The sequence below is a fragment of the Myotis daubentonii genome, chromosome 4 (assembly GCF_963259705.1).
Source record: "Myotis daubentonii chromosome 4, mMyoDau2.1, whole genome shotgun sequence".
NCBI lineage: Eukaryota > Metazoa > Chordata > Mammalia > Chiroptera > Vespertilionidae > Myotis > Myotis daubentonii.
In genome coordinates this window covers 109,130,006-109,148,284 of record NC_081843.1, presented here as the reverse complement: position 1 = coordinate 109,148,284, position 18,279 = coordinate 109,130,006, and the positions used below count along the sequence as shown (strand labels likewise).

Here is an 18,279-nt window from a genome sequence, read left to right as displayed (position 1 = left end):
ACATCTTGTTCAGAGACGGAGGGCATTGTCTCTCCTGCTTCTTCCCAAGTGTATTAATGACCCAGTGAAACTGTCACCACTAGCAGCCCTATTCACGAATGATGCTCGACTCTCAAAACCTACCTGCTCTGAGCTTTGGGGCAGGGCATTCTTTCATCATGAAAGTGCTCTAACCCAACGAAGGCCCTCGAACTTGGGTTAGGGATGTTTCTGTTTCCAAAGTGAGGAATATTTTGAAAATGGTATTCGGGGGCTGATGGAGCAGGGTATTATGTCTTGAGCTTTTCTAGTGTTGGAGGTTGGTGTTCCTTGACTCAACTCTACCACCATGAACATCAGCCATCTGGCCACGAGCATACAGTGTGCTCATGGAGAGCAGTGGGTTTCGGGAAAGGCCATCTTACTAAGTTAACACCCTTATTTCTGAGTGGAGGGAACTGGGTACAAGAATATTAATGATTAAAGTTGGGAAAGTCACAGTTTGCGACAGTAGAGACGAAAACTCAGGCATACTGGCTCCAAACCCAGCAACCTATCCTCCTGTTCTGCCTCTTTGGCATCAAGAAACAGGACTATTTTTTTTAATTGAATGTTAATGCAAATATTTATTGTACAGATACAGCTTTAGACTTCATTTACACTAAAAGTATATACATATTCCCTTCACAATGAATCGAAGGGAAAGTTATCTTAGATTGTAGGCTTCTAAAAGGGAGCTGAGTTTGAACAAAGTTATCTCTAGCATTTTCAAACAAATTTATTTAAACTCTATTACTGAAACCCAGAGTCACTCAGTAATAATTTACACCAGATGGATGTGCAAATTGGGTAGAATTTTATCATCTTTCATGTTGAACGGCTTGCCTACCCTTAGGAAAGTGTGTGGCTTTAGACATAGGTGGTATTAGTGGGAGCGGTGGTAAAAGAGAAAAATATTAAATTTGCCAGGAAATAAAGACTTTCCCAGTATATACTTATGCCAGCCTTCATTCCCATCTACAAGATTCCATGTGTTGTGTTTCCAAGATATTTAAGGCCCCGCTGGAAAAAGTAGAGGCAAGAGGTAAAAAAAAAAAAAAAAAAAAGTTTCAGTAAAAAAGTTCATTTTATTACATTCTGATTCTAGATGAAAACACAGGGTAGCAAGTCAAAACTGAAGGCTCAGCCTTTTACAACCCCTTCTCCCCACCCCCCATTCTCCAGAGGAGAGAGTCCCCCAGCTGGGGCCAGCGGAAGCCAGACCTACCACCTTCCAGGGTTTGGCGGAGGATCCCTGCTAGTGGACAGGGGCTATACTGTGGAGCTCAGTTTGAGTCCCATGTCCAAACTTGGAAGAATCATCAGTATTCTGCAGTTGTATACCCAAAGGCCTCAACAGGGGCTCCTAGCCAAAAAGCTTCACTTCATCTGAATAAATGAACAGTTATAGGGTCCAGCTGTATTTTCAGGCTGACTTGTTCAATATTGGCTGTGAAAATTCTTCGGGGCATGATATCAGACTACAAAGCTCTGTGATGTGATCTGGCCACAGACACTGCCTGCAAGCTCCCTACCCTTCTGCAAGGAAAAACATCAACCAGCTCCACTTGGGGGTGCGGGGAAAAGAGCAACGAGAAAGGGGAAAGCTCCCAAAAGACATGGAGAGCTTGGGGAGGGTCTCTTGATGGTACCAAAGCAAGCAGGGTGCTGGGACAAGCTGGCTTCTCACCCCACCTGCATTTCAGCCATTTGGCCTCTGGGTAACGACTTCCCTTTTGCTACCATCCTCCCGATATGATGAAACAGTTAATATGACAGAACTACAGTATGTTCCTTTGCAGGAAAACAGCAGAGAAAAAAACAAAGCAGGGTCCTGATGACTGACTCTGCAGGAGGCAGAGAGAGATCCCTGATCAACTTGTAGAGAATGAGGAAGGGAGCCCCTCGCTGCTCCCTCTGGGACAAAGTCTCTTTGGAGCTCATTGTGGTGCCAAGAAGCAGAAACACAGAGAATCCCCAGCCAGACAGCAAGGACTGTTGTCAGGGTTTCTGAAGACTGTATGACTGAGGCTGTGGACAAAGGGTAGCAGGGCCAGCCCTTAGGCACGTGGCTTTCCCCAGTGTCCTGCCACAGAGTGGCTCAGTGGCTCACAGGAGCTAGTGACACATATACGAATGGCAGCACCAGCACATCCTAGTTATCTGAAAAAGTCCCACCTCTTCCCTTATCTCTATGCTCTTTTCAACATCACATTTTCAGCATTTACTTCTTACTCTATTAAGACACTCAGCTCGCCAGAATATTGGCAAGGAGCTGCTAAGGCTTAAGTATGCGGAGGCAGATAGGATCTATGCCTGTCCACACCCTCCAGATACCAGGGGTGGAGCTGGGCTCAGAAACTAGGACTTTCATTCTATGACTTACACTTGCTTCAGACTTTACTTATATCCCTTACAGGGTATATGTCCTTTTCAAGAGGGGCAGCTGTTTAATAGGGAAGAGGGCTTCAAGCTAGAAATGGCAATTTACATGGAAGACATGCACGTTCTTACTTTTCTAATAGAGACGATAAACAAGGCTCTGTCATCTTAGCTCCAATGAAGCTGGGCTGTGTTTCAGAACCCCTCATAATTTTCTTTAGTGAGCAGTTGGTTCAAATAAGTACAATATTGAAAATGGATTTCTTCTCACATTCCAATTCAAGAAGCCAAATTTCATTTACATCCAAGGGTACCAAATGGGGGTGAGGTTGTACAGAAGGAAGAGTGGGAGAAAGGCTCTCTAAGATGCTCCAGTTTTATGCCCCTGAAACCTCTAAGGATATGAAGTGCCTTCCTTCTAGGCACTATCGTCCTGGGAGTGAAAATAACAGAGTCAAACCTGACTCGATCTCGGGCCCTTACCTAGACCTGCTAGGGGTCCCACAGGGGGAGAAACACTGGTCTTGAAGAGATCCAGAGGGTTGGTCTGTGGGGTTGTAGACTGTCCCGTAGGTGATGCCTGGCCTGGAGGTTCTGAGTCCGGAGGAGCAAAGATGTCTGATGTCAGCAAGTCATTTGCTGGAGACTGACAGGGTAGAGGGGGACATAAAGGAGTTACTCGGCAACAGAGAAATGCAGTGTCATTCTGTCTCCTACTCTGTACCTCAAATCTGGAACCACACAGAAAAACCACTTCCTATACTGATGGACTACCACAAAATACCAACCAACCAACCAACCAACCAACCAACCAAAGCAAAAGGACAAGGACCCCTGCAATGGGCAGGAGACGAGGTCTTGGACTCTCAAAATGAAATCTAATTTACTTATTTACACATTTCTGTCTGCCTGGTCTCCTTGCCAGCTAAAAGCTTGTAGCTGGGAAAGGGGCAGTTATAAATAAGTAGCTTAAATATTTTTGATCATTCTAGTGGATCTGAATCAGTCTGCATGGCCTTGATACATTAGTCTAATCATTAGGCCAGCCTACATATTCCAAAGAGATTAAAAAATAATACTTAACAGAAACCACATTTTAAATTGCTTTTGAATGAGGTGGTAACAGTAAATACAGGTTTCTTTTAAGACAATGGATTATTCAGTCAACTTTTAATAGAGGAGGCAAACTCAAGAATTTGATGCCCCCACCTTGGTCATTAGCACAACCTGAGGGGGGTGGGCGGGGCATGCGGTAGTGTGGGGAAGGTATGGATAAGGGGAATCACAGGAACCCTTGCCCTCCGCTCCCAGAACGTGACCATCAAACTTACCAGAGGAACAGAAGCATAGCAGCATTAAAAACGGGAAAAAAAACGTGTGTTTAGTTAATGATAAGAGACAAGACATGCAAAGGGAAAGCAGGCCGCGACAACGCCGCTGAGCGGGAAGCTTTGACAGGGTGGTGATTAGAGGAAGGTATTCCTGGGGGATGACAAGCTCACCCCACCTTCTATATAGAGTACAGCCACACAGGAAACTACAATAGCAGCAGGAAAGACAGCTGGCCTCAGACCACCCTGGGACAGCGAACATGCATTCTGCCCACGGACATGCGGAGAAAACAATTCACCTTGGCAGTCCTTCTGCCTCTTCCTGGTTTGGTACTCTGTGGAGGTGGGATAATGGCTATGGAGTCATGTGTGGAGGACTGGACAGAGCTTTCCAAGTCCTGCTTTAGGCCATTTGGCACGGGCAGTCCTTTGGGAGGGCTTCCCACAAAAGGGTTCGGGGAGGATTTGACATGGAAGCCGTTCTGTTCTCTTTCAGAGACCCCATTCTGAGTTCTCACTGCTGGCTGGGTTTGCGGGCTGGAGAGGGGCCACGGGTCTGCCTGAACTTCCTGCTTGCCAGTCCGGTTAGAGATCTGGTCAAACTGCTGACCAAAGTAATCAGTGTCCCCATTCAGGGGCCCATTGCTCAGCGGCGTGGACAAGCCACTCAAATTCTCTGTCTTCTGATCTGGAGATTTGAGAGAATCAAATGAAGAGGGTGGCGATTGGTCCTGCTGTGCAAAAGGATCATCACGGAAAGGGTCAGGATTGGGGGTGGGGAAGAAATGGAGATTGGCAGGAAAGGCATTTTCGGGCAAGAAAGACGCCTGAGGCTTTGGTCGAGGAAGAGAGGAGGAGGTGATGCCGTTTGTTAAGAATGAATTTTCTCTTAAAGAATTCTGATTGGTGTTGATTTCAGAGTTTAGATCCACTAACAGGATATCTTTGCTTTCCTATCACATTTGGAAAGAGAAAAAAAAAGAGAAAGAAAGTGTTAGTCCATGTTGTGACTTCAAATGAAAAAGCTACATAAAATGACCAGGGTTATCACAATTCCCGTGAGATTTTGGTTTTTGACAAACAGGTTGACCATGATCTCCTCCCATCCCCTCGGTGAGTGCATTTTCCAGTTGAATAGGTCCTCCCTCCCGCTTCCCCGCCTGTGCCTGTTTGTTTATGTCTCAACTTCATTGACCCCTTAATTAAATGAAATATTACCGTTGTTTATATCATTCACGTCACCCATCACCCTTACAGACTGGCTGAGTTCATGATCATGGTTGTTTCAATTCATGTCTTTGAAAGTCTCAAAGGAATTCACTGTGAGTCACTCCAAGTGATTAAGTATATAGAGCTTGAAGGTAAGACTAGACTTCAGAAGCCCTGCCCAGCTTCCTGCCTGATATCTTTGCTTTCCTATCACTGTACCCCAGTCATGTAACATCACCTCTCCAAATAAGCGCATTTACTGGCTAATACATTTATATTTTGCAGTTCTGGATGTGATGAAGTTTGATGTCAAATATATCTCCCTATAATTGGTCTTTCCTTGGGCCAATTATAGGGAGATGTCAGGTATGCTTTTTAAAATATTTCAGAATCTTTTTGAAAGTGCTAGCCAAGTTAGATCTCTCATCCTGATCCCCTTAGCCTCTCCTCTGGACACACCCTTTTGTCCATGTCTTTCTAAGAAAGTGATAACCTAAGATAGGGATATAATCTAACAATATCACATTAACCTCTTGTATTTGTGCATTTTTAAAAAATAATATAGCTTAAGCCTTAGCTGGTTGGGCTCAGTGGATAGAGCGTTGTTGGCCTGCGGACCAAAGGGTCTCAGATTTGATTCCAGTCAAGGGCACATGCCTGGGTTGCAGGCTCGGTCCAACATGCGTGATGCAGCCAATCAATAATTCCCTCTCATTATTGATGTTTCTATCTATCTCTTCCTCTCTGGAATAAATAAAAATATATTTTAAAAAAATATAGCTTAAGAGTTGCCTGTGTTATAACAGTAATCTCATCTATCTAGAGGATAAATTCGACTAATCTTTGTCTTTAATTTATATATAATCTAGTCTGATTTATGTATAAGGTGGAGATGTGGGTTTAAGAGTTAATTTGAAAGACATACCAAATTCGTAACTCTACAAATTTTATTCCTTATCAGTTTCTGGCATGTTAATTATCTGAGTTCTCAGTTGTTAGGTAAGACATCCTTCTTAGCATAAGAGCAGCCAATTGGATCAATCTGCCATGTCTTTATCACTAGTTAGGAGCCACCCTGGGACTGAGCTGTCACACTGACAGACCTTCCTCCTAACTGACTTTGGTCCATTAATACTTCACTATGCTGACCACAGAGGAATATAATCCATAAACACCTTTGAAATGGAAGTTGGAATTCTAGCATTGCCCTGAATAGATCACTAAACATTATGATCCTTGAGACAAAAACAACCATCAGGGAATATGAAATTCTCAAAAAGAAAAAGGAGGCCTGAGGAGGCAGCCCTCTTTTATTTTGCGGGAAAAGAATACATTTCTAGAAAGTTTAGACCCCAGATCAGACCTAATTAGTATTCTATCTTTTGGCTTCCTTTACTGTTAGGTATAAACCACAATGCTTAAAAACCAGCTTTTCTTTTTATAACCAGAAGAATTTGTCAGAAGAAAGAGCTTGTCATTCAAATTTTCTTTTAATCAAAGAAACAGAATGGAAGATTTCTTAATGTAGGGATCTTTAACAATCAAAAGGTAGAAAAAGGTACTACAGAAGCTTGTGATTTCAGTATTTATTCATTTATTAGGAGCCACCTCTGGTTAGAACAGTTGGGTATTCACAGCTGGCAGAGTTGTCCTTTGCAAATACTTCAGAAGAAGTTCTTAGGACACCAAACAGGAGCCCCAGTGTTAGACTTCGGAATAGTCGGCCTATAAGTGAAATGTATAAGGCTTCCTCAGCTCAGGTCTGTTGCTAATTCCAGACCAAGAGTCTATCACATGATCTCACTCATATGTGGAATCTAACGAACAAAATAAACTGACGAAGAAAATGGATCCAAAGACGTAGAAGCATGGAGCAGACTGTTGAAGCTCAGAGGGATGGTGGGGTTGGGGTGGTGGTTGGGGAGAGATTAGCCCAAGACTTTATAGGCATATATGCATAATCATGGACATAGACAATAGTTTGGTGAAGGCCTGGGGTGGGGAGGGAGCAGGGTGGAGGGGGTCATTGGGAAATAAAGGGGACATAGGCAATACTTTCAACAATAAAGATAAATTTTTTAAAAAAAGATTGAGTCTAGTTCTTAGACTGTAATTAAGAGATGCAAGACTCCTCATCCACCTCCTCGGTCAGAGCTTCATGCATTTCTCCTTGGATGTCAATACTGCATCCACACTGCCATTGTTGGAGGACCCGAGAGACAAGCGCTAGTGATAGGAGAGTGAAATGCAGTCCCTGCTCTGAGGGAGCTCCAGCAAGAGGGGCAACAGGCAACCAAGTGGTGTCTGTCCAGAGACGAAGTCTGAACTACTGAACTCTGTAGCCTAGCTCTCCTCTAGGCAGCTATGCCACCTCAACATCTCGCTGCCAAATCCTGGACCTCCCTACCCGAAGCTTTCTGTGTCTTTCTGTATTAAAATAAGCTTCATTAGCCAGACCTTCAAAGTGACCCACAAGCAGGGGGGGGAATCCAGTTTACATTTAGCCTAACTACTCTATTTTCCTACACATTTAAAAGACCCAGTTCAAGTTCAGATAATTTATAAAGCCTCTTCCCATGGATCCTCTATTTCAGCTTCACCTGTGCCCTTTCCGCATCTTACTTCCACAACCCTGTGCCCTGGCCCAGCCCTGCACCAATTTTAACCTCCTTGAAGGAGGACCATACCTTATGTTCTTCTCATAATAACTCTGAATGATCAACATTTTCATTAGAGCATGTCTTTTTTTTCTTTTACTTTTTTCTTTTTCTTTTTTTAGATCAGTACGGATGAATATTGTTTAAGTGGTTTTCTAATAAAAATTACATTCTAAGGTATGTTACTTAGTTTGCAACATGAGCTTTATTTGTAACGCATAAAACTATCCTGTATAAATGTTGGAGAAGGGACAGGGCCTAACAAAGTTTAGATAATTGAGATTTCTCCTCTCTTCATCTCTTCCAAAGCACAACTACTGTAAGATTTGAATCTTTTAAAACATGCTGGTTTTATCAAAAGTAAAGATAAGTTTATTTTGTGATCTATAACTATAAAGTCAATCTGCAAGAATGCGCTGGCAAAGTCTGACCAGCTCATAATTAATGCTGTTGGAATTCTCTTACTTATTAGATACCATCTACGTTGATGGTATTTATTTCTTTAATGTACTATTAGTTATTGACACACCAAAAATTCATAAAATGTATGAAGTCTAATATCAATGAGACTCAGGCTTACTCAAGCTGCTTTCTATTTCCTTTTTCCTAACTTTCCAGAAGGCTACAGAAGCAGACGAAGCCGTCAGTGCTTCCTTGCCTGCCCCATGGAAACTGCTTCAGAGCTTGAGTGTTCTGATCTCTTTCAATAAACCTGTTTGACTGTCAGTTATACTTGGAAAGCATGCTTTTCAGACATCGATTTCAGAGCTGGGATGGACCTTCCAGGGCTGTCTAACCCTGTACGTCAAAAAGTTTCTCCTCAGAACGGTAACAGACACTGTGAAGAACGACAGGTCCTACAGGCAAGTGCGTTAGGACACACTACTCTACAGAACCATGAACAGGCTTCTCTATGGCGGCTTTGAGGCTTCTATAATGCAGTTACACAGTGTGACTCTCATAGGCTTGGGGGCTTGAAGTGGGTACCCAGCCCCTGCTCCTTCTCACCTCTAGAGCTTCAGCATTTTATGTGAAGTTTCATGGACCTGGCATTCTCTGCAATACTCTGGGCCAGTGAGACTCACCCAGTCTCTGGTCTGCTGTGGTTTTATTTCCAGTGACCTTCTTGGCCAGACAGGCTTGCTTAAAAATTCCCTGATGTCAGAGACCCCTAGACAGACAATGATGCTCTTTTGTCTGGTTGTTGCCTTCTCGTTGTTTATGTTCAAGCCTGGAAATTCACTCAGCACGATTACCTGACCCTCTAAAGCCAGGTAAATACCTTATAATTAACATCCACTAATAAGCTTTTTAATTGGTTTTAATGTTGGTCTCCTCCTTTTTAATCGGCTTTAACGATGTCATTGACATTGTGCATCTCATTGCTGTGCCCGGCAAGTAGCAGGTATTCAAGAAACTATTAAATAAATAACAGAAGTTGTAAAAAGCCATTCAAAATTATATGGGTAATTTCACTGGAGGCCTGTTTTGGAAGGTCTGAGACTTGGGTTTTGGTGCTGAATTTGAACCTCTTTCTTTGGTAATTTTTTTTCTTTTCAGAATTACCATTTTCTTATCTGTAAAGGAAAATGTCATTCTAGTCTTGATATTAAGAAGATGTGATACACTCTAATATCCTGTAAAAAATGAGAAACTTTTTTTTTGAAACAAGGACAAGTCTTGGTTAAACATAGCGGAGCATCTGTTTTAAATCTTGCTTCACACCAAGCTTATGCTAACTCACAAAGAAAGAATAAAAAATAAATGGAGCAGCCAGGAGGTTTTACAATTAATCATTTAACAAACATACTTCCTTCAAGTAGGGTTATGCCAAGAATTATTATTCAACTCCTCCTTCTGATCCTAAGTAATACCAAGAAGGATTACATTGCCTGACCTATGGCTCAGATTTAACCTCCAAGCAATATTAAGTATCTGAATTAGTCCTGATAGGTTCCCATGGTGACTTAAGATGCAAATTTGTTCTAGCAGCCATTTACACTTTATGCAGAAAAAAATCAGCTGCCATGTTCCAAGTTTCAATAAAGATGCTCAAGATTTATGGTTAATTGCCAATTTGAGTCATAGATGTCATTTCCATTACATTGCAAATTTAAAAACAGACACTTACTGTTGGACTATTTAGGTCAGGAGGTGTAGACATGTCCCCAAACAAATCCATCCGGTCAACAGCCTTAAAAAAGTATTTGGATTAGATTCAGATGTGTCTACTCAAAAAGATTATTTTGAATATTGTTGTAATTGTTTCCTAAACAGACGTTTAGGAAAATAGCCGTCAGAATTGAATTTTCATTTAACTAATACAGATTTGATATTGGGCGATTTTGGTCAGGAAGTGTAGACAGGTACCCAAACAAATCCATCTGGTCCGAACTCTTTAAAAAGTATTCGAGCCCCAGCTGGTTTGGCTCAGTGGATAGAGCGTTGGCCTGCATACTGAAGGGTTCCAGGTTTGATTCCAGTCAAGGGCACATGCCTGGGTTTCAGGCTTGATCCCCAGTGGAGGCGGAGGGGCATGCAGAGGGCAGCCAATCAATGATTCTCTCTCATCATTGATGTTTCTATCTCTCCCCCTCTCCCTTCCTCTCTGAAATCAATAAAAAAAAGTATTTGGATTAGATTTAGATGTCTTTACTAAAAAGATTGCTTTTTATATTAACATCAATGTTAGGGAAATAGTTGCTGCAATTGGATTTTCATACAGATTCTGTCTTTGAAACATCTACAGGAAGTAAAACCCACATTCTGGTAAGCAAGAATCATAAAAAGTCACATACATACCAATTTCAGTTTGTTAGCTTGGTCATCAAGAGTCATTAGGGCCTCGCTTCCATTCTGAAAAGATGGCAAATATTTAAGGGCTTAGTTGGTAAGTTTTAATTTCCTAGTGTGTTGGCTTGCTCAGCGGTTATAATTTTGGTCCTGATCATTCAACCATACGTCTCCAAGGGTCATGAACACAGAGCAATAAGCCAGAGGGGAGCATGCTGGGCAGGGAGCAAACAAGGGCTTAATCACGTCATACATCACAATTCACAAGGAGAGAAGATGCAGTTTTACCTCGACTGCGTTGTTGGCTTCTTCCATCTAAAAAGAAAGACATAAATTCAGCAATCTAGTAATTATAGTTAAAATGGCTTAAATAAAAGAACAAATACACCTATCAGTTCACAGGCATAAGCAAAAGAGACTCTTGCATATTATCTCTGCTCTACAGTCCCCTCCCCTTTTCACAATAATACTGGATTTGAACAGAGTGACTGGACTTAAACTTGGTAATCCTTTTTAGTCTTTAGAATCGATGTGAAGCTTGTAGGGAGAAAAGACCAGAGTCAGGGACTAGAAATAAGTGCTTGATGATCACTCCCATCCATTGCCCAGCTATTTGGGAAGAAAAGACAATACATTTCTCTCCTTCCCATTCTTTGGAGATCTACACAGAAGCCAATTCTCCAGACAGGCCATATGTTTACATAACGTTCACATATGGTCCTAATACTGTCTTAAGTTTAATAGAACCTGTATTGGGTAGCACTTGCCTTTTTCTTTTCTTCTTCCTTTTTCTTCACGTTATAGATAACTTGAAAAAGGTCTTTAAGATCAATGACTAATGGCTCAGCCTGAAGCAAGAGAAAACATCTTTATCAGTATTTTAATCTTACTATTTTCTTCCCTTTGTCTCCCATCAGTTCTGAATTAGTACTCCCCCCACTTTCTCTTAAAGCTCCTTACTACGCTCCCCTGTTTTATGGGGAATTACCCCTACTCCCATCCCCACCCCCAGAATCATAAAAGACAGCAGGGTTAGTAAGTACTTAGACCAAACAAGAAACACCATGATAATTTTCCAAGTCCTTCTGCATTTCCAGGAATAATTTGCTATTATTCTATACTCAACATTCACCTTATAAGAATACTCATTCCAACAATCCTTGTACCACATGCTCCATGGGAATCAATGACATTTCAAAAATGATTCCTTAGACCAGTGGTTCTCAACCTTCCTAATGCCACGATCCTTTAATACAGTTCCTCATGTTGTGGTGACCTCCAGCCATAAAATTATTTTCATTGCTACTTCATAACTGTAATGTTGCTACTGTTATGAATCATAATGTAAATATCTGATATGCAGGATGTATTTTTTTTTTCCTATATATTTTATTGATTTTTTTACAGAGAGGAAGGGAGAGAGATAGAGAGTTAGAAACATCGATGAGAGAAACACCGATCACCTGCCTCCTGCACATCTCCCACTGGGGATGTGCCCGCCACCCAGGTACATGCCCCTGACCGGAATCGAACCTGGGACCTTTCAGTCCGTAGGCTGACGCTCTACCCACTGAGCCAAACCGGTTTTGGCTGCAGGATGTATTTTCATTGTTACAAATTGAACATAATTAAAGCATAGTGGTTAATCACAAAAACAATATGTAATTATATATGTGTTTTCCGATGGTCTTAGGCGACCCCTGTGAAAGGGTCCTTCGACTCCCAAAGGGGTCACGACCCACAGGTTGAGAACCGCTGCCTTAGACCAATAAACATAGTTATCCTTTGAATCATTGTTTATTCCTCCCCCTATCTCCAGTTGTTTCTAGAAAGCTCGCCAGTTGAGTGATAGACACTCCTACATTCCACTGAGGACAAGTCCCCTCCAGGTATACCTCAGGGCTTAGCACTTACCTGCTGCCCTGTTTTTATGGCAAAAAACTGATGCTGGCCTTCTGCTCCACACACATAACCAAATGCCCGGTTGTCAGTCACATCACGGGCGATGAAAGAGATCTTATTTACTGGATGTTCGTGCTCTATCACCTGAAAAAGGACAAAAACATGATTTACTGGGAAAAATAGCATCTATCTGTAGGCTAGCACAGCTAAGCATCAGATATATGCAGAGGCTGAATCAACGACTGAGCCATACTGGCCAGGCTATTCTTGTATTATTTTTTATTAGTTATTTATTATTAATACAATACAACTGAAAACTTACTTTTCTCTACCCCTATATATTAAAATGAGACCCATACATAGACCTACAATAGCATCACAAACCAAAGGTTAGAATTAATCTAGTTCTTGTACTTGGGATTGAAAAGAATACCTGTGACATTATAGCATACCCCTGTTTATAGACTTGACACATCTATTAGAGGAAATAAATTTCAAGATAAAATGACTTAACTCCTCACTGCTACCCTGTTTTCCGCCTTTACATCTGAAGAAGTGATATATATACTATTTTTTTTCCTACAGAATTTTGAAAAGGAAAAGGGGGAGCTAAAACTTAGTTGCAAATTGTTTGTCAAATTCAGGTGGTCAGAAAAGTGTCAGTGAAAGTGGATTCTTACCCCAGTTTTCTCATCAATTATTTTGATCCCAGAAAGGGAAATGTTGACCCAGATCCTTTGTTTGTGTTGTCCCTGAGACCGACCAGCCGCCGCCATGCCCTGATGAGGTTGGGAAAACAAGAAAACTTAGTTAAAACTACCCTATGATGCTTCTGATACTGAAACTTTAAAGGCAGCTTTGTTTTCAGCTTAATTTACCATCTGTGAAAGGCCTAAGCACCCTGCATGAGAGAGAGCAAGAAGGAATAGAAGGCGTTGAGCCAGGACATCACTAGTTAGTTCCGTGAACTTGGACAAGTCATTTTAATTCTTTTGATCTCAGAACAGTCACTGGTAAAGACAAGAGAATGTACTAGAAGTTTTTCAAAGGTGTTACTTCTAGGCCTTGTCTTACTTAACAAGTATTATCTAATCAGTTTCACATAGTGACAGTGCTGGAATTCAAAAATTCAGAAAATCAAAGGGCTAACACTAAGGAACACAAGTTTCCAGGTACAGTCCTGACTTTTACCTGAAGACTTCCACGGTTGAAACAAAGCAAAAGGCATGTCGAGTCCTGCTACACTAGAACAACACTCAGAATATGCAAACAATCTCATGGCTACTCATCAAATGAGGTGCCACTGGATCGATTATGTGATTGGAAAGTTTTCCTCTTGAATAATTGAGATACAGGTAAATACAAACTTCTCATCTAATTCCTTCTGTTGGCCCTTTGCCGAAGACAGAGACAAAGCATGCTTTCTGCCTTTTACCTTTAGTTTCATCATAGAATCTTGGCTCATTTTATCTCCTCTCGCATCTGGCACATCATCAATGCCAATTAGCTTGGCCTTGTATTTTACACCATCACCTTTGAATCTGGCCAAAAGATACTCATCCGTCTTTTCCGAGCCTGAGAAAAGAAAGAAATATAGGATAAAGTTTATAAATGTATTTAAATATCAGCCCCATGTATCATCAAATATGTTCTGGAATCTACAAATCAGAGTAGTATAAATCTTGCTTATACTATGATTGACTAAGTGTGCAATATTCTATCCTTATCCTCACTTCCTTTGAGTAAAACCATGCTCTTTAATACTATATAAGATGTTGGGATGGAGAGAAAATAAACTCTTAAAGGTGCAAAATGGACTGAATTATGGGAAACTTATGGAATTTTGTGAGGTGGGACCTGGGGATAGTCATTATAATTTAAAAATACTTCTAAAAAAGAATATCAGGAGAATAATGCTTGTTTTTTAATAATAATAAAAAAATAAGGCACCACACAATTTACCAGCATTTTGAACTGTCAAAAAGGCAAAAGGGAATTATGAGTAAATTTCTTTGAAAATCACTTAAGATAATTATCCCATCTTTATAACTTCTTTTGCTTCTCTTAAAAGGCCTGTGTGGTCTCATTTCCATTGCTAAAGTGTAGAAGTGAAAAGCAAGCCAGTCACGAAATATTTTCAAGCTATGAATGGTTAAGACTCTGGCACTTTGTAGTGGCACTTCAGGTGAAGAACAAGGCTCTATAAAACAAAGATCTTTTGTTTGTAAAAACAGCAACATGGTAAACAGGTTACTGAAAGATAACCATGTAATAATTGATAGTTGATTTATCAATTGAACAAGATGGCATGAGAGCTGCCTGGCAAGACCCAGGCAATCACAGGATTCAGAGACACGTCTTGTATATGGAGTGAACCAAACTCCAACTCTCCTGCTCAGGCCTGGAGACCAGGCTCAGGCTGAAGCCAGGCCAGGGCCAGCTCTTACTTTACCCTGAACTTCTCATTTCTTCAGAGGTAACCACCGCGAGCTCCCCTTATTGGCCTCAAGAGGATTTCTCCATACCTTTCTTCTTCTCCTTCTTCGACGGTGCTTTTGGTGCGGCCTGTTGGTCAGGCTGACCATTAGATGTACTGGTTTCTACTTCGTTAGACATGGCAAGAAGGCAGACAGCAAACTCCAGCACCAGCAGACACTTAGTGACACCAGGTGCTCCCTGATGGCGAGGTCTCAAAAGAACATAACCGACTGCAGACACCTGTAGGCAGAGTTTAGAGGCGTAATGAGATTATAACACACCAGACCCAGACTTTATGCCATAACAGGCCTACCACTAGCGATTCTCGAGTGCACTTCTTCAGACTCATTTTGTTCTTTCTCCTCTATTAGACTGAACTCTGAAAGCAGGGGAGTGGGTAGGAGTGTTTCCTTTGAGGTTTCCAAAATGGAAAGAAGGTGTTTACCAGATTTTTCTTTAGTCATTTGGTATCTGGTAACATTTAATGATTATCTAGCTAAGTAGCTTGTGTTGGATCTTTGGCATCAAAATCTAGTATGAAAGATAGGGATCAAAATGTGTGACACATAGAAAAATAAGGCTTCATAGCAAAATAGAAATAAATGGAATGCTAAGCTTGAGAAAATGGCAACTGGCATGTGAAACTGGGTATTATAAATTCTGGTCCTCAAAAAATTCTTTAACTGTAAAGGCAGTGTCAAGAGTAGAGCTATATATTTTATCTTATTCATATTAATATTTTTTAAAATGTTAGGTTTTAACAAGAACTATACTTTAAAATACACCCACTTTGACATTAATCCTTACACATATCAGGGAGAGGATTAATTTATGGGGTGTCTGTTGTATAATTAATTCATTGTGTGTGAATACTTTTATGCTATTATTTAGTGTTACTCTCCTCAACATGGTTGTGGTATATGCTCTCATAAAGCTCCCCCATGTATCATAGTAGGTAAAACAGAAAAATGCAAGTCATTGTAAGCACTAATGAAAGTGAACTAATGTTTCAAAAGGTTCTTTCACCCCCCAAGAGTCAAAGTTTCTACACAGCCCTGGTTGGTTTGGCTCAGTGGATAGAGCGTTGGCCTGTGGACTGGGGGGTTCTGGGTTCGATTCTGGTCAAGGGCAGATGCCTGGGTTTCAGGCTCGATCCCCAGTGGGGGGCGTGCAGGAGGCAGCCAATCAATGATGTTTCTGTCTCTCCCTCTCCCTTCCTCTCTGAAATCAATAAAAATATTTTAGAGAAAAAAGAAAGAAAAGGAGAAAAAAAAAGTTTCTACACAGCTGCCAAGAGAGCTAGAGACAGGTTAACTTTCTACCTGGACTGAAGACCGAAGACAAAGAAAAGCTCCTCACAGTCTGTAATCCTGTTAAGACCACCAATGGGCTGTTGTACCCCCTGAAGCCCTCTTAATTCTATGCCTACAGCACCCATTTATTTGAGCTTTTAAATTCAAGGATCAAGTCCATCACATGGGAATATGTACTGTTTGTTAGATACTTAAAGGATAAAAAGTAAGTTTTAAGTTTTTGCTCAATGAGCTTCAACTGCCACTTACTTGCTTCATGAATGTCAACAGGTTCTCCTGAAGGTCAGCACTTAATCTCTCCCCCCAAGTTTTTATATTTTATTTTATTTTATTATTTTTATTTTATTTTATTTTACTTTATCTTTTAAATCCTCACCCGAGGATATTTTTTCCATTGATTTTTAGAGAGAAAGACAGAGAAGAGAGAGGCCTGGGACAGGGAGGAGCCTGCAACCGAGGTACGTGCCCTTGACCGGAATCGAACCTGGAACCCTTTGGTCCACAGGCCACTGCTCTATCCACTGAGCCAAACTGGCTAGGGCTCCCATAAGTTTTTAAATAGTCCTTGTAGTCTTAATAGTCTTTGAAAGCAAATACATAAAAAAATACATAAATCTATGTATAGTAATGTTATCTGAGTTACTTCATTTGGAGATTTAGTTGTTAGTTTTGCTCAGACACCTGGATAGTAGGGAGCCATAGAGAAGTCTCTGCACTTGGATGTCATACAGAGTAGAGAGTTCAAAGCTCTTTTCTTTCTTTCTTTTTAAAAAAATTTATATGCTTTTATTGATTTCAGAGAGGAAGGGAGAGAGAGGGAGAGATAGAAACATCAATGATGGGAGAGAACCTCTAATTGGCTGCCTCCTGCAGGCCCCACACTGGGGATTGAGCCCCCAATCTGGGTATGTGCCCTGACTGGGAATCGAACGGTGACCTCCTGGTTCACAGGTCTATGCTCAACCACTGAGCCATGTTGGCCGGGCCAAAGCTCTTTTTACTCAAGACATCTTTGGGGGCCAAACACTATTAGCCTTTTACCTGTATTAACTCCAAAATTTACAATAACCCTGAGTATTAGGATACAGTGTGATTTCACTTTTCCTGAGGGAAAGCCAAGGCTCAGAGGTTATAACTTACACAGATGCAAATACTAGAACCTGGGTCTAGCCCAGGCTGTCTGGCCCCAAGCCAGGGTTCCTTAGATGTGACGGTGATGAATCTCATCTGAGAAATCTCATAATAGCTACAGAGATGCTGTTATATATCTGTGTGGCTGCCAAAAGATATGTCCAGTTCTAAATCTTTCCAAACTAAGGCATAGCTTAAAATATAAGTCTAGATTGCATTAATCTATTGGGTTTGTTTTAAGTTCTAGTACTAGTAAGGTCAAAGATCTTATATAGGGGGAACAAGTGGGTATAGGACAACTAGAATGTATAGTCTTCTCATTCATTAGGTACCCTGGGACCCTTCTGACCACGAGCACAACATTAATCAGAAGACATACACAATGAATGTTAGCCTAAGGTAGGGGTCACAAATTAAAGCTCAACACATATGCAAAGGATTACCTGGACAGCTCCCCATCTAAACCTAACTGGTTCTAGTTTTTAGGGACAGGCTGCTTCCTTCATTAGAAGCTTGAGCAGAGAAATAAGAAAATACATTTGGAACCAAATGAGGATCTAAAGTTATTGGATACTAGAGGTCCGATGCATGAAATTCAGCCCCGCCTGCACCCTCTCCAATCTGGGACCCCTCAGGGGATGTCTGACTGCTGGTTTAGGCCCGATCCCTATGGGACTTCCCTCTCACAATCTGGGACTGTTGGTTCCCAACTGCTTGCCTGCCTGTCTGCCTGATTGCCCCTAACCAGTTCTGCCTGCTAGCCTGATCACCCCCTAACCACTCCCCTGCCAGCCTGATCAACCCCTAACTGTTCCCCTGCCAGCCTGATTGCCCCCAATTGCCCTCCCCTGCCAGCCCAGTCGCCCCTAACTGCCCTCCCCTGCTGGCCTGATTGGCCACAACTGCCCTCCCCTGCCGGCCATCTTGTGGTGGCCACCTTGTGACCACATGGGAGTGGCCATCTTGTGACCACATAGGGGTGGCCATCTTATGTGAGGGTATGATGGTCAATTTGCATATTACCTCTTTATTATATAGGATTCTTGACTCCTTAAGGCCTAATGT

The 18,279-nt window shown here is 41.6% G+C and overlaps 1 protein-coding gene across 10 annotated transcripts in view; it reads right to left on the bottom strand.

Moving 5' to 3' along the window:
- Nucleotides 1-18,279, bottom strand: part of DAB2 (DAB adaptor protein 2) — a 49,058-nt gene that overhangs the window by 7,240 nt on the left and 23,539 nt on the right. For 7 of the 10 annotated variants that reach the window (XM_059694887.1, XM_059694886.1, XM_059694881.1 and 4 more), the window contains 10 exons: nucleotides 14,818-15,010; nucleotides 13,728-13,867; nucleotides 12,973-13,071; nucleotides 12,305-12,436; nucleotides 11,158-11,238; nucleotides 10,679-10,705; nucleotides 10,400-10,453; nucleotides 9,729-9,791; nucleotides 4,031-4,684; nucleotides 2,884-3,046 (listed from right to left, as the gene is read on the bottom strand). In XM_059694887.1, coding sequence (XP_059550870.1) covers nucleotides 2,884-3,046; nucleotides 4,031-4,684; nucleotides 9,729-9,791; nucleotides 10,400-10,453; nucleotides 10,679-10,705; nucleotides 11,158-11,238; nucleotides 12,305-12,436; nucleotides 12,973-13,071; nucleotides 13,728-13,867; nucleotides 14,818-14,908 — 1,504 coding nt within the window. In that variant the 5' untranslated portion in view covers nucleotides 14,909-15,010. Of the gene's footprint in view, nucleotides 1-974; nucleotides 1,042-2,883; nucleotides 3,047-4,030; nucleotides 4,685-9,728; nucleotides 9,792-10,399; nucleotides 10,454-10,678; nucleotides 10,706-11,157; nucleotides 11,239-12,304; nucleotides 12,437-12,972; nucleotides 13,072-13,727; nucleotides 13,868-14,817; nucleotides 15,011-18,279 lie in introns of all 10 variants that reach the window. The other 3 variants (XR_009452707.1, XM_059694889.1, XM_059694885.1) reach the window with 3 other exon arrangements.